Source organism: Balaenoptera acutorostrata, chromosome 13 (assembly GCF_949987535.1).
Source record: "Balaenoptera acutorostrata chromosome 13, mBalAcu1.1, whole genome shotgun sequence".
Lineage (NCBI taxonomy): Eukaryota > Metazoa > Chordata > Mammalia > Artiodactyla > Balaenopteridae > Balaenoptera > Balaenoptera acutorostrata.
Window position 1 is genome coordinate 26482415 of NC_080076.1, and position 22769 is coordinate 26505183.

Consider the following 22769-nt stretch of genomic DNA (forward strand, 5'->3'; position numbering starts at 1 on the left):
ACTGCCCCACTGGTCACCCCTCCAGCCTTGGACAGGGTTGACGGGGGCTGTGGGGGCTGTTTATGTGACTCGCTCACTTCGGGAAACACTTTCTTACCTGGTAGTGAAGTGAATGCATTCCCATTTTGCTTTCATGAAAGGAACTCAGAGAGGTTTTGGCTGACCTTGGTCACCAGCTTACTGGGATCTTTTGTTCTTGTTGTTTGTATGAACTAAATTAATTGGAGGCAATATACTGCAGTGGGTTGAACCTCGGCTCTGCCCTCAAAGAGACACATGAACTTGGACAAGTCCCTGTACTTCTCTGGGCTTTTGTTTCCTGGTCTATAAGTGAGAGGGCTGGATGCCTGCTTGCAAGGCTCCTTCCAGCTCAGAGTCATATCCCATGGACTGCTGATCTTCCTGCCTCAGGGAGCCTGGCCCAGGGTGGAGCCCAGCCTCATTCTTGCTCCACTAAAGAGGGCTCTGAGCCAGCTCACGGAATGGTTGATGGGACTGAGCCCTGCACCTCCAAGGAGGAGCGGCTTCTCCCCCACATTCCTACAGGTCAGAGCAAGTATTGCTTTCAAGAAGGTTGGAGGGTTGCAGCTGAGGAGGCCTAGAAAGCATCCGGCCGACCCTGTTATTTTACAGATGAGGGGACGCAGTTCCAGTGTCACACAGCCATAGCTGCAGGTAGCAACGATGTTCTGCCACATTGACAGTCATTTAAAAGGGTGGAGGTTGTGCTCAGGCCTCATTTTCCAACTGTCCTTTTAATTCCTCTTTCTCCTGTCAGGGCCTCCCTAGTAAGGCAGATGCTGGCACCCGTCATTCTGGAGCAACTGCATCCCTTCTTAAGCCCAGTGGTTGCTCCCTTGATCCTAGTGGGAGAGTGCTGGGGGGCCCTGTTCAGAAGCATCCCCCACCAATGCCTGGGATTCCACCCTTAGCAGTTTATGCGTTCTCACTGCTAAGGGCATGTCCCCTCCCACAGCTCTTCCTCCTGACCTTGGATTTGGCACCGAGCTTTGATCCCCTTGAGTTAGTGGTAATTTTTTTTCCACGTAAGTCTTATCTCCCCAGAGCTCCCACATAGCAGAAACTGAGTCTGCCCTTTCCATCCCCATCCTCTTGACTTTCTCCATGCCTCTCATTGACTGAGAGGCACCTATTTTGCGCTAAGAACTGCCCGAGACACTCTCCTGACATTACCTCATTTATTTCCTGCACTGACTCTGCAAAGTGGGCATTACTGTCACTATTTTACTGTTGGGAGATTGTGGTTCTGAAAGGAGAGATAACTTTCTCAAGATCACACAGCTACTAAGTGACAGGGCTGGGATTCAAACCCACAGTTCACTCCCAAGACTCTTGCACTACACCAAGTGGCCTTCCTTGCCCATAACAGGTGCTTAATAGATCTTTAATGACAGATTCTATTACACTTCATTTTGCTCAACAGCAAATGCCCCCCGGGGACATAATAATAATTTTCAAATTATTACTTTATGTTAATATTGATATTATTACTTATGAAGGAACTATTATGTCCCAGGCACCAAAAGTCACAACACCCATGAGGTGGGTATTATCATTACCTCCACTTTACAAATGCAAGAACTGAGGCATAGAGAAGTGACTTGCCTAAGGTCACCGAGAAAATAAGTGAGCTGGGTTTCAGTCTAACCCTAACTTCGAGGCTCAGCCCCTAGCCTCCCCGTTGTAACAAGATCTCAAAGTGAATTGGGGTCTTATGCCTTTGGCTCTCCCTGGCTCGTTTCAGGTAGAAGGTGCTGCTGGAGGGAGGGTAGGGCTAGTGGGGGTGGCAGAGACGCCTGCAGCTGGCACTGCCCTCCACCCACCTGATAGCTGCAGCCTGGCTGGCTGCCTGCTTGGCCCACGTTGGGCCCTGGCACCAAGCCTTGCAAGGGGGTGGGCGGGATGGGGCGACGGGAGCGGGGCTCCGGCTCTGCGCACTACCCTCACGGCCCTCTGGCCCCCTCCCCACCCCCCAGCCCCTCTCTCGGGTCAGTGCAGTTCCCGCCAGGGCGGGCGCCGGCCTCTCCAGCGTTAACCGCGGGCAGGAGAGGCGCCGCGGCCTCCAGGGGAGGAGGGCGGGTGCTGAGGTCGGGCTGGGGCAGGGTGAGAATGCGGAGGAGAGGCCGGGAGAAAGAGGCGGGGGCCGAGGAGAGAGGCACGGGGAAGACAGGGTAGAGGCGGGGAGGGGTTCCGGGGAGGGGAGGGGCCGAGGGAGCCAGGATGCCCCAGAGGAGCGCGAGGACTCGGGCGGGGGCGAGCAGAGGGTGCTGGATCGCTGAGGGGAGACAGGGGGCGGGGCGTCGGGGAGGGACGGGGGCGGGGACAAGGCAGGACCTGGGAGGGGGCGCTGGGGGGCGCGGAGAGAGGAGCGCTTGCGGCCGGGGTGGAGCGGCTGTGGTTGCATCACGTTCCTGATTGTTATTTCTCAGGGTTCAGACCAGAGGGGCTGGCGGGGAGGGAGAGGTGGGCGAACCAGTCTGAACTGGCCGGGTAACTCGAGGGGCGTGGGCCCAGGGAACTGGGGTGCTGCCCAGCACCCTCTACCGTAAACACACCGGGGAATTTTTCTGTGAATCCGCACCCCGCATCCCGGCCCCACCCTCGCCTGACTCGCCCTCCCTTCCCTTTCCATTCCGTGTTGGCTCCTCCCAGGAATCGGTAAGCCAAAGGGAGGCACCGAGCTCTTGCCCTCAACTCTCCCACTCCGACCCCTCCTGGAGAATTCAAATCCTGTGCGTGCCCTCTTTGTCTCTTTCCCTGCACCCGCCCCCCACCCCCCCAAACCCCCTTAGGATCCCTTCAGGGTCCCCTTTCTTCTCTGACCTCAGGGGCCCACTGCCCACAGGCTGCCAGGCCCCTGCTGGCAGGGAGGGAAGACCCAGGCCACCTTAGCAGGGTAAAAACCTCACCCGTCTCTGGTGTCTGCATTTTGCACAGAGATTCCTGCAATGGAACACCACCCCTCCCCCCCCAAATAGTTACTCGCAAATGGAGAAATTACAAAAACAGGACACCAGATTGGGGGGAAGGGGGTATTTGGGCCACAGGGAGCCTTTCAAGGATCCCTCAGATCACACCAAGAAGGGCACCACAGTAATGCCCCTTAGACCCTCCCCTGCCCTGCCCCAGTGTGTCCCTGTGCCCAGTTCTACTTCAAATTCATCCCCAAGGCTACTAGTTTTTATACTTCCAGGTAGCAAACCAGGAATCCTCCCTGTGGCTATGGAGAGCTTCGTGGGTTGCTGAGCTTGTGTTTTTTACAAGCTTGGAGCTCTTTGACCAAGACTGCCACTATCTGTACATCAGGGATGTTATCTAATAGGTTAAGTAGCAAGGATCTTTAACAGAACTGGACCACAGGCATTCTCAGCCCAGTCCTGGGTTTTTATAGATTGAGACCCTTGAGATCCAGAGAAGGAAGTGACCTTACCTCCTAGCTCCAGCCCAGTGTGCTTTCGTTTTGGGGTAGCTCTGTGTTGGGGACCTAGCTTAGCACCTTTGTGGCACAGAGTAGATGATCAGTAAGTATTGGTGAGCTGAATGAGGGACCCCTCAATGAGGAAGCTGGCTAAACACACTTTGGGGAGAAGTGAGAAGACTCTCAGACTCCCATGGGCTTGGGGTTCCAGCTCCTTCTCGCTGAGTATGCTAGTGACATGTTTCTTCAGGGTAGTTGGCCAGTGGTAACCACCATTAGGAGCCTGGCATCAGCTTTGGTCACTTCAAACTCAGTCATGGTGCCCAAGGGTCTAAGCATGAACCAAATTGGCGACTCCAGATCAGAGCAATTAATGCTGTAACTCTTTTCCATTTGCTGCCCTCAGCCAATATCTGAACAGGTTGCAAAAGACCAAGGCATGTCTGTTCCTGCAGGGGCTCTTGTCATCCGGGGGCCCTGCCAGGCATTGTGTTAGGAGACCACAGCCCACAGATCCAGAACCTCGGGACTGGAGGTCCCCTGTTCCCAGCTCTGGGCTACCCAGGGCTCTGTGGAATCTGTACTTCTCCAGGCCTCTGGGGTCCTGCCTGCTGGGCATGGGCTGTGAGTCCTGCCCTGGCACATGGGGCCGGGAAGAACAAAAGCTGGAGAAATTCAAGTTAATTAGACTACTATTATCAGTTTCAATAAAGTATTTGGAGAGGAAATGGGATGAAATGAATGATGACTAGTTTTGGTTATAGTAGAAGCTCATGAACTTGGACCTTACTGATTTGGAACTTAGGATAGTTAAGCTTAGCTGTGGTGAAGTTCACCTTTGCACTGTCTGTAAACATAGAGCCCAATGAATAAATTAACAGCGCACACATCATTTAGAGTAGGAGAGAAGGTCCGTGTGTGTGACTTTCTCGTGATGAAAAATTTAGACCAGAAGCAGGTCAGCTCTATTCACCTTGGTAAGTATTTTATTTACAAACATTTACTGGTCACCTTCTACATGCCAGGCCCTATGGTAAGTGTTCTAAAAGCGTTAATTTTTTGAATCCTCATAAGAACCCTATGAGGTAGGAAGTATTATTCTTCCCATTTTACAGACAAGGACACTGAGCCTAGTAATTGGAACACCACCAGGATTCACACCAGGGCAGTCTGGCTCTAAGGTTTGTGCCCTTAACCACCACGTGCAGGTATTTTATGTGTTAAGACATGGGGGATAGGATAGAAAAGAACAACAACAAAAAAAGGATAGGCCATGATCCCTATCCCTTCCAGATGCTTCTGGCACATAGTAGATACTCAATAAGTGAATCAATTCATTAAGCAATGGTGAGGACATGGGTTGAACTCCTTGAGGGCAAAAGGGGCCTTGAATCTCTCTGTTCCCCCCCTACCCCCGCTCCACTCCAGTGCTTGTGCAGAACAGTCATGGAATAACCAGTAAGACGCAGGAACGGAGGGTGGGAGAGGTTGGCTAGTTCTGGTCTGGGCGTTTTCAGATGAGGGGACTGGCCCATGAGAGGGGAAGGGATGTGCCCAAGGCTGCAGGGGTTCCTGGTCTGCTGCTTCCTCCACACAGTATTCTGATAGCAGGTGAGACGAAGGGGCCTGTGCCTGATGCTTTTCCCCTTGGCCTCTCCTTGCCATCCTCTGCCTTTGGCGTCTACCCCCTTCTCTTCCCACCGGGGCAGGGAGAAGGACATGGGGACCCTCACTCCATGTGTTTGCTGCATGAATAGACACCTCTCCATGCTGCCAAGTCAATAATAACAACCCGGGGTCTTGCAGAAAAGGGTCCAGGATCCACGAGAAGGCAGAGCCACCAGCAGCTGTTCGGAATTCTGCAGTTCTGGTCCCAGAACGCTTCCTGCAGACTCACAGATGGGAGGGCCGAAAAGGGTCTTCAAGTTCATCACCCCCCTCTGCCTCCCAAGACCCTCTTTTTACAAATGAGAACAGGACCTGGAAGGAAGAAGTACTTGGCCAAGGACACAGAGCCCCGTCGAGGCAGAGCCAGGGCTAGAAGCAGGACGTCTGCTGCCCAGTTCAGACCTGCCCCTCAGTATATGGGCCCGTGGCTTTTGGGAAACACCGTTCAATCCCATGGTGATCCCATGGCCTGTTAGGGCCACAGTTATGAGAAAGCTCGCCAGGACTTGTTTGCCTAACACTTTCACATCCCTCCCCAAAGGCAAACCTCCCGTCATTTCTGATGGGTGCCCTTGGCAGCAACTCAAACAAATCCACCAAAGCAAAGAGAAGGGGAAGAAGGGCCAGAGTGGGGAGCTGGTGTTTGCCCCTGGTGGGAACCTGGGCGTACTGAACTTGTCATCCTGTCAGGCCCAGGTACCATCTCGTTCCTGCTTGGCACAGGATGTGTGTTCCTCCGTGGCAAAGTCCTCGAAGGGAGAGGAAGCAGGACTGTCCCCAGGGCGCTGGAGAAGCTTGCCCGGTGCCTGATCCCCACCTCCCCTCCACTCTAGCCCCTCTCTCCACCCCATGACGCTTGAGTGGGATTAGAATTTCTCACGCAGGGTGGAGCGCACACACTTGGGATCCTGCCATGGGTCTGTTTTGGTTTGGGGGCTACAGAGGTGGGCTTTGAGCTGGGAGTTGGTGTGTTTAACATCCTAATGTGGCACTTGATATGTGTCAGGGTCTGTTCTGACTCAGGTAATCCACCCAACAGCCTTTACAGATGAGGAAACTGAGGCAGAGAGACGCTCAAGAACTCACGTAAGGTCACAGAGCGAGAGATGGCAGAGGCAGGGTGCAGAGTCTGGATCCAGAGTTCATGCTCTCAGCCAGGATTCCAAGCTGCCTTCCTGCTGGGACAACCAGATTCTTGCCATTTGGAGAAGTAATTCAACCAATCCGGCTTTTCGTTTCCTCATCTATAAAATGGGGATAATGATATTAACCCAAAGTTAACCCTTCAAATAGTAACTGTGAGAAATGTGAAGGGCTCTACAGACAGGAGGGCAGGTTCTCATGTGACCACGTCCCAGCTGAGGCTGGTTCATCCCACCGCTCACTTGTCCCCCCACAGATCAGTGGGCTCTGGCAGCAATCACCTTGTGAGACCAATGACTTCCCAAGGAGAATGCTGGACCACCTTTGCCCATAGTGACCTTCCCATGTTCAATCCCAAACCAGACATATTGTCTATATGTTATTATGGTATTTATATGATTCTTTTGCTATGAATGCCCTTGTTTATTGAAAAGCTCTTCTCAGTGAGTACCCCCAGTTTATTATCTCAGACAAGAGCCATATAGGGGAAGCCGACTGAGACCCCCAAAGCTCTGCTTGCTCAGATTCGGTGGCTTCTTTGTCCCCTCCCACTTCTTGGAATTCCAACATGCCCACTCCCGGCCACTAGTTAACTTTTAGCTAAAATTTCTGGCCTGTGTTCAGAAGATGCCTTATTCCATCCACCCTAACACATAAGTCTGGGGAAACACTCTGAGTGACAGGTCTGGGCAGTGCCTGCCAAACTGCAGCTGGAGAGGCCCCTGAAGGGGCCCACCCTCCCCTGCCCCAACCCTGTTCTCTCCTCTCCATTATCCATCAACACTCCTGCACCAGGAAACAGGAATTTTCTAGGGGGCACTTAAACTTCACGTTAGAATTTTACATTCCCTGCAGCTTCTAGGTATCTTAATTTTTCCCAATCAAAGCAAGGAAAGGGGAAAAGGTATGATGTTGGAAATAGGCTTAATTGGAGCTCAAAAAATGTTATAAGGCTTCTCATCCGGTGTTTGGACAATGCTTGATGTTCTTAAGAATGCATACAGAATTAACTTTGACCAACTATAGCCGCTTAAATCTGGGGACAACATCAGCCAATGGACAATGAATAGTGTTTAACTCATTACAAGGAGACAGCAAGAAGATAAAATGATAAGCCCTTTTGTACACTGTACATTTCAAGTGCTTTCTTTTATGTACAAGATTAAACTTGATTTTCACAAAGATCCTACAAGTCAGGATTTGTCCATTTGACAGACTGGAAAACTGATGCCTGGAGAGGGAAACAGCAAGTCCTAGAGAACAAGAAAGCAGAGCCTCATAGGGCTGGCATATTTCCCCCTACTCTTGACTGCTGGGCATCTTGGTACCAAATCTAGGGCCATGCCGGGTTAAGGACGCAGGTCTTGCCAGTGTTCATCTCAAGGCTGGCTCCATCTTTGCTCTTACTTGCCCTGTGCCTCGTTTTTCTTTCTTACTTTTTATGTGTGTTTACCTTGCATTGTAGGCATACTTGTAAGCTGGCTCAAATCCTTCGGAACAAGATGGGTTGTAAATGCACACATTCCTACACAGGATGTCGTTGTTAATTATTTCATAAAGTCTCCCATGGAGGAGGTATTTGCCGATTAGCCAATAGCTTCTTTTGTAACCTTGGACACACCTTATTTCCTTAAGGGTGAAGTGAGGGTGTGGGTCTGTAGGGGCCCTGAGGAGCCTTGCAGCTCTGACAGTCTGAGTATGCTTCTATTTCCAGTCTTGTTAGAGTCACACAGCTCAATTCAAGATAAAGGAAGATCTAAAAATCTGGTTTTTCTAGTATAGCCCTGTTTGCACTAAACCAGTGGTTCTCAGCCTGGGCAGAGGAGCGAAACCTGGAACCTAGGGCCATCCTGCTCCCCGCACTGAGATGACCACACCATACAAACGTTAGAGCATCACAAGAAGGAAATAATTTAACATTTCCAAGAAATGAAGCCCACGTAACATAGTAAAGAATGTTAGAGGTACAGGGAAACCTCATTTATTTGCCTTCCTCCTCTGTCTGGGACACAACCAAGAATCTGAAAGGAAAGTAAGACAATGTTGAACCACCAAAAGACGTCACAGAATACATGCTCTAATACTCATTCCCTGAGCCCCATGTCACTCAGGGGCCTATTTGCTCTTGTTTTATGCACAATTCTAATATATTTGATTTTCTAGTTTCAAACCTACATGGAACCAGATAGAGCAGATGAGAATATTGGGTAGAGTCTTGTATCGGCTCTTTCCAGGAGGCAGCACTGGCTGATGACTGCCACTGCCAGGGGGAGGGTTTCTCTCGCTTCTGTTATGAAAACTTCTTCCAATTGTTTAAGCAATTCCCATGAAGAGACTAGGACCTGAGCACTTAGCAGTGACAACGTGGCTTGCTTAATCTGAGTACATACACAGATGCCAGCCAGAGGCACCTGCCGGTAAGACTTGAGATGAAGCAGCGAAAAGTGGGGGGATGGGGGGCGGGGCAAGTGCACCAGGGAAAATGCTCCCTGTAAAATGGCTAGTGAGGGAATCAGGGTGAAAAATCTGCCTTTGTCATAGGATCCTCAACACAGGGAGGCTTCCTCAGTGCGTGTGTGTTACTTTCAAGATCAAGAAACACAAAGTTTTATTCTCTGAAATGAAAGAAAATATCAGGCCCAAGAGGACTGTGGGGGCAGGGGAGTGAAGGCTCTGAGAAGTGGACGGGGTAGATTTTGGAGGCCACCGTGGAAGACGAGCCTGGCTTCTGGGACACGGGCACCAGCCGCAGCCTCCTGGGGGCCCGCTCTCCCTGGTCAAGCTCAGCTCACGCCCAGAGAAGAGCCCCAGGACTCTGAATGTGGAGCCCTGCCCCACCCGGAAGAGAGCGGCCGTCTTGCCTGGGGATTCCCAGGCTCGCTGGGTCGTTTGTGAGGGGGTCCTCTCCCCCCGACCAGGGCCTGGGATCCAGCCCAGACTGTTTCCTCCTGACTGTGCAGATGGACTCCTAACCCCTGGTCATGGCTGCTTGTGTCAGCAACACGCCTGCCCTGACCCCTGCTTGCTTACTTGGAACACTGGCTGCAAGCTCTGCCCCGAAGGCCTCTCAGACTCTGTGTCCAGCTTTGGCCTCTGGGCTTGACTTGCACTGTTCTCCCTTCAGGTTTTCCCAGCCATGACCCTGAGCCACAGCTATGACCCTGTCCAGCTCCACCCTCCTAGTTCCATCCTAGGGGCTGGCTGTCCCTCCTGCCTCCTGCATTGCATGCCTCCCAGGCCCTAGGGCTTCCAGAATCAAGATGAAAACCCAGGAGAGGGGAGGAGCTAAAAGAGCCATTGATTTTTTTTTTTTTTTTAAATGGGATTTATTTATTTATTTATTTATGGCTGTGTTGGGTCTTCGTTTCTGTGTGAGGGCTTTCTCTAGTTGCAGCAAGCGGGGGCCACTCTTCATCGCAGTGCGCGGGCCTCTCACTATCGCGGCCTCTCTTGTTGCGGAGCACAGGCTCCAGACGTGCAGGCTCAGTAGTTGTGGCTCACGGGCCTAGTTGCTCCACGGCATGTGGGATCTTCCCAGACCAGGGCTTGAACCCGTGTCCCCTGCATTGGCAGGCAGATTCTCAACCACTGCGCCATCAGGGAAGCCCGAGCCATTGATTTTAATTGAAGAGGCACACTCCCACCTTCACCTGAACCTCACAAGAACATTTTACGGGGTAGTGAGTTTTGGCCTCAAAGACTATAGCCAAATTCCAAAAAGACATGGGCCACACCTCTGATTGTATCCTGGAGTGAGTGACAGCGGGGACTGATTCACTAACTGTGGCCAGTGGCCACTGCCCCTTTCTGGTGGGACTTTTGAAATCTCAACTTTTAGTTGGGTCATTCATCAGTATCTTGGTGCTGCCTGACACATAGCCTGTGCTACCATCCAGGTTCCCTTCCTCCCTTCTTTCCTTCTATCTTCCTTCCTCCCTCTGTCCCTCCATCCCTCCAGTCTTCCTTTCTTCCTTTCCTTCTCTCCTTCCTTCCTTTCTTTCCTTTTGACCTGGGCCTTTTCCATGCCCCAACCATCAGGTGGGCCCCAACCAGAAAGCCGGCCCCTGCATCTCTGTGACCTGCATTACCAGCAAGAGACAGAGAATAAGAAAGAACAGGGGTGCAGTCCAGCCCTCCTCCACTCACTAGCTGATCTCAGGCAGGTAATCTAAACCTCCTAGGACCTCAGTACCCCTATCTGTAAAAGGGACCCCCTGATACTCATCTTGGAGGCTTGTTGTAAGGATGGAATTAAAATGACTATACAGCCTTTTGTATATTGTCTGACTCAGCTGCTCAATAAATGGGAGGTATTACTATAACTACTACTACTAGCAATGTTTTTTTTTTTTTTTGCAAGTATTGACAATTCAGCCTGGATAATTTCAAGTATATTCACTAAACTATCCCTTTAAAGGCAAAGAGAACAGTAGGGCCAAGCTGTTCAGGGTCCAGCCCTTTTGCGGAAGATAGAAATGGGGTGGATTACTGACCATGCAACACAACTGCTCTCAAAGGCTGTATCAAGCCCCAGCTCCATGACCCAGCCCACCTGGCTTCCGGTACCCACTGTTCCACTTGCCACTGTTTGCTTTGGGGCCGGTGACTACACATCCCTGGGCCTCCATTTCCTCTCTTGTAAAATAGGATGTATAGTGCTGCCCAAACCACCAGGGCTGCTGAGAAGTCAACAAGATAATACTTGTAAAGCACTTAGCACAGTGCCTGACATGCACTAAGTGCTAGAGGAGGGCTCACTGTGTTTGCTTTCAAGTGCATCCCATCTTATGCACGAGATGGCTCTGGAAAAGTTGTGAAACCAAGTCCCATTTTCCCACTAACTGACTTTGTCACTTCACGAAGGCTTTATCTTTGCCTCTGATCATCCTTGGAGGGCAGTGATCTGAGCACCTCGGCACCAGGTTTCCCAGCTCCTCCCAGCTCCTCCAGCTCCCTGGCATGCAGGGAAAAGAAAACTTAGGTGGCATAAATAATAACTCTTTACTGTAACTATTTGCTAAATGTAGATCTGTTCTATCTATCTACCAACTGTCTATCAATCATCTATCATTAGCAATCATCTATCAATTATCTATCATCTATCTATCACCTACCTATATATCTATCTATGTACCATCTACCTATCTGGGAAGGACCATCTGTAATTATTTCCTCTGTCTTTTTACCATGGGTAAAAAATATATATAACTCATACAACAAAGTTTATATTTCTAGTTGACTTTTAATTTAATTAAATTTAATTAAACCTTTTGTTTTAATTTTTTTTTATTTTTTTAATAGATCTTTATTGGAGTATAATTGCTTCACAATACTGTGTTAGTTTCTGTTGCACAACCAAGCGAATCAGCCATATGCATACACATGTCCCCATATCCCCTCCCTCTTGCGTCTCCCTCCCATCCTCCCTATCCGCCCCCCCCCCATAGGTCATCGCAAAGCACCGAGCCGATCTCCCTGTGCTATGCTGCTGCTTCCCACCAGCCAACTATTTTACATTCAGTAGTGTATATATGTTGATGCTGCTCTCACTTTGCCCCAGCTTCGCCCTCCCACCCCATTTCCTGAAGTCCATTTTCTGTGTCTACCTCTTTATTCCTGCCCTGCAACTAGGTTCATCAGTACCTTTTTTTTTTTTTTTTTTAGATTCCATATACATGAACTGTGGAAAGGGGGTGCAGTCAGAAACCTTTTTGAAAATCTGATGAACACACTGGGCTATCACTCCAGAAAAATGAACATACTCACATACTCATGAAGTTTTACATATGGTCTAGCTGGGGGTTCAAGGACCTTCTGAAGCCCACTGAGACACCCTGTTAAGGGCCCTGTCAGAGCCCAGCTTTCCTATGGAAACAACCCCTGTCCCCATAGCAGCAGATGGCTGGCTAGACATGTGCTCAAGGCCCCCCACACTTGAACTCCCTAGTCTGGCACGCCAGGCCCCGAATGCCTTCCCAGTGTATCTTTCTTCTTGTGGCACCCACTGCTCTGGTCAGTCTGGCTGGTCTTTGTCCCTCCCCTTGGGTGTCACCTCGCCTTTGTCCCACTGCTTCCCCACCCACTTATCTACATCTAACCCGCAGTTCAGGTATGTAATGACCTCCTCTGAGTGATCAGAAGAGGGTTCACGGAGGGCAGGGAGCTTGAGCAGAGGAGAGGCCCCAGTTTTAGAGGCAGAAAAACAATGAAAAGCACTGAAACATGAGCTCCTTGTGCAGCTGAAGTCAGAGCTGGTAGGAGTGGGGCAGAGAGGGAGTGATGTGTCAGCCTTGATGTTTCCGTCCTGCCTGGTTGGAGATTGAGAAAGTCGGAAGCAGCAGCAAAACACCCTGGTGTGTGAACAAGACATCCTTGGGTTCTTGTCCCAGTTCTGGCATCTACTAAGTGTAACTTCGGACAGGCCACAGGTCACTTTGACAGCCTCAGTTCCTTATCTTTAAAGTGAAATGGTGGAAATGCTGGCAGCCCTGTGGTGAAAGTGACACTCTTGAACATTGCAGGGTCAGCCTAAATGTGCAAGTTTTCAGAAAATGCAATTTAGCTTTATATGTTAGGATCCATGAAATTGTTCATATGCTTTTCACCCTTTTTCTGAGAATCTAATCTAAGACAGTAATCCAAAATACGGGGGAAAGATTCATAACGATGTTCATCCTAATATTATCTGTAATATGGAAAAGCCCCAAGTGTCCAAGAGTAGGGAGTGGTTACATGTTTAATGGTGCGTCTGCTCGCTGGCGCTCTATGCAGCTGTTAAAAATGGTCCATGTAGAGAACATGCCTAAGGTGCTATCCCTGTCCCCACCCTCCACCCCCAACACACCTGAAGGACCTAGGTCAGTGACAGTGGCTTTGCACAGCACTGACTCTCAACCGGGGGCCACTCATCAGCAAGGCCAAACCAACCAGTTACCAGTCACCGCTGCTTCTGCCACATCAACGTGCATCCCCTAGGGTCTGTGAAGATGGAGACTTGGGGTTCAGATTCTGATTCAGTGGGCCTGAGGAGGGGCCCAGAAATCTGCATTGTAGGGATTCTAACGGAGGATTAGGATCCATATTCTGAGCAATATCACCTCGTTCCAACCACTGCAGCCCGTGCTCCCGTACAGCACACAGTGCGGGCTGTTATACCTTCCTCTTCTTCAAGGAAATGTAAAGTCTTTACCAAGGACCTTATTTGTCCTAGAGCTCACTGCTGATGGGCAGATGGCCTTGAGATGCCCCAAACAGCATGGACAGCCTGAGATAAGGGCCTGCTCTAATGCTTTCCCCCTGTTATGATCAACAGGTCCTACCTTCTGTCTCACTCTGGTTTCTCCCACTCCATTCAAAGTCCAAAAATATTCTGAACTACCTTATGCCGTTTTTCAGGATTAAAAGTGACTTTTAAAGGTGGTCATTGTGACCTAGGTTCAAATCCTGGCTCTGAGCTGCCATTATGTAAAAGGGGAATAATAATGTATAGACTTCATAGAATTGTTGTTGAGGATTAAAAGAAATAATGCCTGCAAAACTCTTAGCACAATGCTTGCAGCTATTATGATTATGATTATTTTCCTGTCCTTGGGGGTTAACAGTGAGTCTTTTCTTTGATGTGGTCCTTGTAGGAGGCCAAGGCCCTTGTTTTGATCTCCATCATGACCATTCAGTTCTGCCTTGTTCCCCCATTCATCCTACAAGCCTACCCTTGACCTTAATGAAAACGCCAGCTTTAATGAGCGAAGGTCACTGGGCTGACTTTCCAGCTTGGCTGGCTTTGTCTGGCCCTCGGGAAGGGTTGTGGGCTGTCCTAGCCATTCTCAGCACCCCCTGCCCCCCACCCCGGCAGGCAATGGCACGCTGACCAGCACGAGGGGAGGGGTGAGGCCAACCTCTGCGTGAGCACACTGGGACCAGTTAGGGCAGATGCTTTTCTAGAGGGCGCTGGAGCCCTGTTCACTGCTTCATCCACCAGAGAAGGGGCTGGTGTGTCCCTGTTCCCCAGCAAGTAATCAGCCACCCAGCTCAGATGCCGGTCCCTCCACTCACCGACCCCCTCGCACAGCACACCCACACGAGCACTCCTGCACACACACAGCCCTGCCTTATCTTCCCCTTTCCTGTCACCCCCCTTCCTCCTCCTGGGCAAACACCAGCTAAGGGATAAGTGGGCACCCAGGTTATGCCCAAGGGTTGGGTAAGGGGGCCTCACACATGTGCAGGGACCCAGGATGGACAGGCCAACTTTCACCATATTTACCAAAGGGAACTTGGGTCAAGGCCAGAGTTTGCAGCTGGTGTAGCCTGGACCTCAGCTCCCCAGGCTGCCTAGGCCCACAGGGTCCTGTCTTGCAAATGTCATTTAATATTAGGTAAGTTAGTTGTTTGTCTAGGTTGAGGTTCTTAGTTCTTTTTTTTTTTTCTTTCTTCTCATTCTTCCTTCTCTTTCTTTTGTTAGGTTTTTTTTTTTTTTTTTTTTTTTTTTAGTGCATAAACATCCCCGTTTAAAAAAAAAAAAGTATCTCTAGAAGCACGGAGTTAAGTCCTCTCCTTGCTTTGCTGGTAAGCTTAGGTGACTGTGCTGGGGAAGACAGACAGCGCTGGGAGCACTGGGCAAGGAGACAGGCGGCTGGGCCTCCAGGCAGTGGCTTCACACTGCACCCAGTGTGACCTTGGGCACGTCACCTCCCCACCCTTGAGCCCGTTTCCTCACTCTCTGGGAGCTATAAACCCTGCTCTCCCAGTCCCTCAGAGTGCGATCAAATGAGGTGAAAGGCTGCGGGAGACCACAAAGGGGTGGTTTCCCCTAGGAAAAGAGCAAGGCACAAAGACTTGTCCTCACCCAGCTGACTTCGTGGTAGATGGTCCCTTGTCTTTCCCTACTGGAAGGTCAGCTCCATGAGGACGGAGACATGACATGTCCACGTGTTCGCTTTATAGCCGAAGCCTAAGTAGAAAGGCAGTCAGTATATACCTGTGAAAGGAAGGAAGGGCGGGAGGGGGAGGGAGGGTGGAAGAGAGGAGGGAGGCCGCCTCCCTGGCTGGTAGCGTGGCCCCCTTTCCCTCCACTGCCCCCACTGGCCACATTTTGGCCAAGCCCTCCTCCCCTAGATGCCCAGCTTGCTCTGGTGGTGACAGGCCCAGTCACCCAGAGCTCCAGCCGCTCTGCGGAAGCTCGTGGCCCCCTCCCCTCCTCCCGAGGGTGCCACCGATACAATCTGGGAGGAGGGCGAGGCCCTGGCAGCCCTGGGACTCTCAGGCTGTGAGCTCACTCGCCCCGTCTGTTGTGTGCCCAGCCAGGCAGGGTAATTTCCCCCTCACTTCCCCAGAGGGAACAATTCCGGCACCCTGGCACCCTGTTCTCCGCCTGTACCTCCTCTCAGAGGCTCCCACCCGAGGTCAGGACAAGCTCCGGCTGGTCTCCCAGCGCACCTGAGAGGTGGAGGGAGGGCTCCGAGTATCGGGGCCTCCCCCCTGGGCCTCGCCTTCTTCTCCAGCTCCCACTGGACTGGGAAGCCAAAGGCCAGCCAGCCACAGGACTCAGCTCCCCTGGATCACCTCTGTGTACCTGAAGAAGTCGGGGAGTTAGGTCAAGGAGTCTGGCCAGTGGGGTCTGGAGGATGGGTCTGCCGCCCTACGACCCAGTGGCAGAAATGTGTGCAGCATAAGCAACCAGCAGATTTGGATAAACTTTATGACTGTATAAGCTTAGGTTAGATTCTGTCGTCACTCCTTCTCTGTTCTTGATGCGAAACAGTGATGAATTGTTATCTCACATTGGCATTTTAATAAATTTCAATAAAAATCTGATCTGAGAACCAAAGTGATAGAATCGCGTGATTACAGGGACATCCATGCGATAATAGTACAAACCAGGGACTTCAGAATAGTGAGGACTCGGTCTGTCATCAGGCGGGAAGCTCGGCCGTGATGCAAGAGGCCGGGTGCCCCTTAAGTGCCACTTTCGTGCTCCAGCCAGTTGAGTTTTTCTCAAATTTTAATTAAATGTGTTTTGAGCACCTAAGAAGTGCAAAGTGGGATGTCAGGTGAAGCTTGCATTTAGTGGGGGGTGGACTGTCCGCTCCAGTGAGACAGAGAGATGTCGGCTGGGGGGAGGGGGGAGCACTGAGGCAAGACTAGTGGCCCTGCATGGCCGTCATGTTGCCAGATGTGGTGGGATTACGGGTCACCTTCTCGCCTCGGTCTCACAAATTTTCTCTATTATGGAAGAATTTCAAATGTTTTTTCAGATAGATCAATACTCTCTTTAAAATTATATATTCATATACATAAGTTTTTAAAAGACTATTAATCTCACGAGAGTTTTGCATCACTGATTTCAGACATCTCCATTCTGCCACTCACTCGCTTTTTAATCTAAGCCTCAGTTTCCTCATCTGCAAAGTGGGACTCAGGGTTGTGGTGGGACTGAGCGTGATGGGTTTAGAAGCCACTGAAAACTCAAAGCACCGCATGCACAGACCTCATCGGAGGTCGGGCCCTCAGACCTGTCCTGTCAGAGGAGCATGGCTGTTGGGTAGAAATCCCCAGATAAAATCAGCCCTGACTGGGTCTCCTGCTGGTTCTCTCAGAGGTATAACTGCTGCGCTGGACCAACCTGTTTCCATGCTTGTGTGGCAGCATGTGCAGGGGGTGGAGGGGTCACAGCTGTGAGAATGCCCTCAGTCCTCACAAGCCGATTCGCATAAAAAATCAGCAGGGCCAACGACAGAAGCAAAACCTTCTCGAAGCCGTTTCAAGTGCATTGCGGCCGGGATTGTCTTCGTGTTTGTTTATTGGCACTAGCCTGGCTGCAGAGCATTCACCTGGTCGGGCTCCTGGTCATCATCTCATCCATAGTCCCCCTTTCCTGAGGATGAGGATGAGAATGTGGGAGGGCGTGTGACATCCCCAGGGGCACACAGCCTGCCAGTGGCCAAGCCAGGACTAAATCCAGTCCTCCTGGATCTAGGGTTTTCTCTACAACCGTTTTTTCCCGCACATATTTGCCAGGAGGCTACCGAGTACCAGGTACACACAGTGAAAAAGACACACAGGGTCCCCGGCCCACAAGCTGCCTCTGTTCTGGTGGGAGGGACAGTCGAAACATAATTAATTGTAAACATGCTGTTAAATAAAAGTAAGCGAGCTGCATGAGTGCTTTGATCAAGGGTCAGAAATAGATAATAGGGGGCGGGTTTTCTATCCGTGGTGGTCAAGGAAGCCTTCTCTGAGGAGGTGACGCTTCTTCAAGACCTGAGGTAAGCGGAGGGCATGTCAGGCCAAGGAAGGTCCCACAACAGGAAGGCAAAGGAACTCAGTGTGTCTGCTGGTGACTGGAGGATGGGGGCGGGAGGCAGGGGTGAGTCTGGGGAGAGAAGCAGGGATTCTCCGTGCCTCGTGGGCCACAGTGAACAGTTTGGATTGCATTTTAAGTGCCCTGCGACATGGCCAGATGCAGGTTTGAGGATTACCGGGGCAGCTGTGTGGCACTGGGTGGAAGGAGCAGGACAGGAGTGGGAGCAGGGGGGCCAGTAGGGGGTCCCGCCCAAGTCAAGGGGAGAGGGTTGGTGGCTAGGGCAGTGGTGGAGGACGCAGGTAGAGGGCAGACTGGGGATCTACCTTGGAGATTGGAGTCTTGCAAGTGGTGATTTGGCTGGAGCGGGGGGAGGGGCGGGAAGAAGAGGGAGGCAGCAAGGGCGACTCTGAGTTTCCAGCCTGAGTAACACTCAACCTCAGTGCCATGTGTGTCCTCTAGGGAAGACCTGCTCTAGCGCTTTATCACAGTCTAACTTCCATCTCAGCCTCCTCCTGGCTAATAACAGCCTCTCAGTTTAGTAAGAGTCATTACTCTGCCTGCTCAGCAGGTGGGGAAACTGAGGCACACACTAGCAAAGCAAACTGCTTCTTAGGGAACCAGTTGTAGGAACTAGACAAAGGGCCAGAGCCCAACCCTGGGGTCAGCCTCTGGGCAGCAGAGTCCAAAGACCCAGGCATCATATCCAGTGGTTGTGATTTATCAAGCTGTGTGACCTTGAACAAGCGATATGACCTCTCTGGGCCCCAGTTTCCTCATTAGTAAAATGGAGAAAATAAAAGAACCTACCTCATGGTGTGGTTGAAGGATTAAGTGAGGGGTAGATTCTCAATAGATGTGAGTGATTACTATTTTCGGATTACACGGGCCATCTCTGTGTCCACCTCTCTATGCACATTCTGTATGTGTGCCTGCTTGTACAGTAGCTGTCTTCGTGCCTGTGTCACAGCTGATGACCAGGCACCGCTAAAGTTTCAAGTTGATGGTAGCGGATTTGCTCCCTGTGCTTCTGTTTAGCCTTCTGAGCCACTGCTTGGTGGTTGGAGCAGGAGCTTTCATCCTCCCTGGAACAAGGGCGTGTGGTGGTTTGGAGGCAGATGTGGAAGGCCAGGCGTCTGTAAGCCAGCCTGTTTCCAAGTGCTCTGACCGACCTGACCCAGGAAGGGGGTGGGGCGGGAAGGAGGGGGAGAGGAGGAGGGGGAGTAAGAGGGAGGGGGCCAGAGAGGGCCTAAGAGGGAACCACCTCCCCAAAGGAAATGCACAGTAACAGATCTAGAGTCTGGCCCGCCCTGAGCCCCTTCTGTGTGGCTTTGGGAGCCTCTCCCACCCCCCTCTCCCCACCCCCCTCTCCCCACCCCACCCTCCAAGACTCCTTTATGTTTCTGTTCCCAGAAGGCGGCTGGCATGGGGGCTGAGAACAGGGAGGCGAGGCTGGAGGGGCAGAGGGGCAGGGCTCCCCACTTTTTGCCCAGAGCCCTTCCGAAGGGTGTGTCCCAACAGGGCATGCACACACAGTGATTAAGGGGGAGGGAGGAATGACATCCACTGTCCACTGCGGTACCCAGCCGGTGGGCTAGACCGTGGCCAACTTTCCCCCCCGAGGCTCTTGGCTGCAGTATCCTCAGCCCTGGCAGCACCCACTGGCCTACTCAGACGCTCCTTCAGGTCCAGGGGCTGGAGCCCTGCTAGGAGGAACCGCCTAGGGGCAGGCTGGGCTGGGCACACAACTCTCCCCCACCCCTCCCTACAGCCTCCCTCCTCCACTCCCTCTGCCCACATTCAGCTCCAGCTGGGTTTGAAAGAGGTGCTCCAATCCTCCCTCCCTCCAAAGCAGGCCCTGCCCTGTACTCTCTCCTTTTAGCTGGAAGCTGTATCCATAAACTGATTGTCTTGTAGACCCCGACCTGATGCTTTATCCACTGGGAGAACCCTCTAAACCAGGCCAGCTGCCCCCTCCCCCAGCCTTCACTCCCCCTACCTGACATGCCCTCCTTCTCACAGCAGCACAGACTTCCAGGTCTGCCTGGACCACTTCCTGGAGCCTTCTCCAGATGAGTCCTATCCTCATGACTGCCCTTGGTTCCTTGTCTGCTCTGCAGAATCAGCGCCCTGTTCCTTAATGGACCCCGGATAGTGCTCTATAGTACCCCACCCCATGCTGACTGGTCCCCTGTGCTTGATCTCCCCACAAGACGTGAGGCTCCGAGGGGAGGGCGGCACCCCACTGCACCCACCCCACCCCACCTCCACCCAGGCCGCTGTGGCAAACCTCAACTTCTGGGTGCACAACAAACACTTCTGGATTGATACTGATTCTATCCAGATCATGCGCTGGCGCCTTTACCTACTGGTTCTAGGAGTGGAGTGTGGAGTTATGCTTGAGTGGATATTTAATTAGTGCCTTTGTGGACACAGGGATTTAACTTTTCATTCTTTGGCTTGGGTGTTCCGGGAGTACATGGTTTTTGATAAAAAGCAATATGGAGTCATCCAATCTTGGAAGCTGTCCACCAACCCTGATTAAGCACCTTCCCTTCTGACCTTCAGTGCCTGATTCCCTGATTTAGCAGCCCCTCCCCTCCCCTCCCCACCCCTCCCCTCCACTCCACTCTCCACCCCTCCTCTCCCCACCCCTCCCCTCCCCTCCCCACCCCTCCCCTCTCAACCCCTCCCCTCCCCACCCCTCCCCTCCCCTCCTCACCCCTCCTCCCCTCCCCTCCCCTTTCCTCCCCACCCCTCCCCCTCCCCTCCCCAACACTCCCCTCCCCTCCCCAACACTCCCCTCCCCTCCTCACCCCTCCCCTCCCCTCCCCTCCCCAGCTCCGAGCCTCTCCACCCCGACATGCTGCCATCCATGACCCTCCCACCATAACAAGAAGGTCTGACAAACTCCTTCCAGCCCCTTGTGGAGACTCTTGCCCCTGACCCATGGGTATTTTTCAGTTTTAAAACTACAGAAGGAGACCCTTCCTGCCTTCCTGAAGCAAATTTGCCTGCCTGGTGCAGGCTCTGTGCAGGGCGTGCCCCACAAAGGAATGAATCATTAACACTGGGATTTCAGGCAGGGGGCACCTGCTGGAAGAGATCAATTTAAGTCTGAACCATCTTCCTGGGGTTCTGCAAACCTCAGCCCCATCCTGGGCCTTCATAGACTGATGGGCCTTTGGGATTTACCTTTGGCTCTGGGATGCTTTCATGTTTGTGGCCTGCCGGTGAAGAGTGACAGAGGCCATGGAGGGCCAGGTCTCTCATTGGTCTCATTTGTTTTGTGCTGAGTCTCCATCACACACCAGGCAGCTGGTCTCCAGGGAAGAAGGACCCTCCCTCCCTGGCTCCTCCCCCCTTTCCGAGAACCGCCAGCCTAGGTACCCAGGAGTTAGTGAAAGTTCCCCCCAGGTGAAGGGCAGTTCTGGGGAAGAGGGCTGACAGCAGCAGGAGCCTCCCAGCTGGCAGTTTCAAAAAGGGCGTGGTATGTGGTTTCAAGGCACAGCTTGGGCAAGGGCGCTCCACCACACCTCTCTGGGATTGGTGGCTGGCCCACCCCAAATGTGGACTGTTGGGTCTCTGGTTGGCATTTCTGAGTCAGTCTTAGAACGGTGACAAAGCCAGGGAGAGCCTGGTGATACTGTGTTTGTCGTTGGGGAGAATAGGGCAGTAGGTGCTCCCACCTCAGGCTTCAGGACTCCCTCTGGGCCAAGTTCCCTGGGCAACCCCGTGGAGAGAGCCACGGTTCTGTGCTTACTTCCTGCACTTCCCTCCTTTTCATTTGCCACTTGCATGCTTGCTGTGCAATGTTTTATTTGATAAGTTACACTCACGACCCTTTAAAGAGAAAACATATAATTCTAGTAATTTTATTGGGCTCAGGTTTCAGGCAAATGGAAATAAAATTGCCTCTAAAAATAAAAGACATGCAGAATTGGAGAAAAAACCAATAACAATGAAAAGCCATCCCTGATTTGAGATAAATGGTAAGGCATTTTGTGAAATATTAGAGAAAAAATAAACAAACGGAGAGATCCAGGAGAAAAGTGGGGGAAAAGCTCCTCCACTACCCTTGCTTTCATTTCTGCTTTACCTTTACGAAGGGGCTCACTTTTCGTATTAGAAAGTGAGGCGTAAAGCGCGACTAGTGAAATTGGTCCTTGTCCCGCGCTGAACAGTACAGGTGGACAAAAAGGGGCTGCCTGCCAAATACTTCTGGTTGGAGGGAGGGGTGGGAGTGCTCTCTCAAAACCACTCCTGGAATGGCTTAACTCGCCCAGCACGAATCAATGACAACCTCCCGCCGGCTGCGGCAGGCTCCCTTGAGCAGCGCTGCCGCGTGTATTCCCAGCCCGGGACCCTGGCGGCGCTCAGGACACGACCCGGCCACGAGCGGCGTCCCCGGGGCGGCCAGGTGGGTCTGCGGCGGCCTCGGCCGGAGCGGGCTGGGATGGGCTCGGGGCTCCGGGCAGGCGGCCGTGGAGGCGGGGGTGGGGAGGAGGCGCCTCGGGCGCCCGGCCGCTGCATCCCTCTCCGGGCACTGCGGGGACGCCTGGCCCGGGTGGCGGCTCGGACTGGCCCTCGCCGGGCGTGAGTGGCGGCGTCCGCGAGGAATTTCAAAGCCGCGCCTGGGCTGGAAACGAGCGTGCTGGGGAAAGCGGGGCTAGGGCCCCCGCGGTAATGCAGGGGCGCGCGGCCGCCTACCTCCCAGCGAAGCGCAGGAAAGAATCGGGGACTCGGAATACAGCAACTCTGCTCGCGTTCTCAGCGCCCGCGGCCCTCGCGGCAGGTTTTGGGGTGGCAGAAAGGGGACAGCGGAGAGTGCGAGGGGCACTCTGGAAGGTAGTGGTCGATAGACATTGTTAGTTTCAAGACCCTCCCCCCCCAAAAAAAGCTTGGTCCCCCCTATATCAGATGCAAAACTTGTGGGGGGGCAGGGAGAAAGCCAAGGCAACTCCTGGCAGAAGTCAGGACAGGGGCAGGAATGAAAGGGGGATTGGCACAAGTCGCTGGGCGAGCCGGAGGGAATCCCGTCGCCGTCCCGGGCTGAATCGCCAGCAGAACCGGGTGGGTGGGGACCCTTCCCTGTGCCCTGACCTGGGCGTGGGTGGGCGGTGGAGCCAAGCCCGGGTCCCGGAGCTCCAGAGGCAGCCGGGTCCGGGTGGGACGCGCCGGCTCCGCGCGCCCCAACCCGCGTCGCCCTCGAGACCGCCG

The 22769-nt window shown here is 52.5% G+C and overlaps 1 protein-coding gene across 8 annotated transcripts in view; it reads left to right on the top strand.

The window, feature by feature from the left end:
* Positions 1–22769, top strand: part of ZBTB7C (zinc finger and BTB domain containing 7C) — a 376550-nt gene that overhangs the window by 252318 nt on the left and 101463 nt on the right. The window contains exon 1 of one of the 8 annotated variants that reach the window (XM_057527127.1): positions 21827–21969. The exons of the other annotated variants lie outside the window; for them this stretch is intronic. Coding sequence (XP_057383110.1) covers positions 21845–21969 — 125 coding nt within the window. The 5' untranslated portion in view covers positions 21827–21844. Of the gene's footprint in view, positions 1–21826; positions 21970–22769 lie in introns of those variants that run through there. 8 annotated transcript variants of the gene reach the window in all.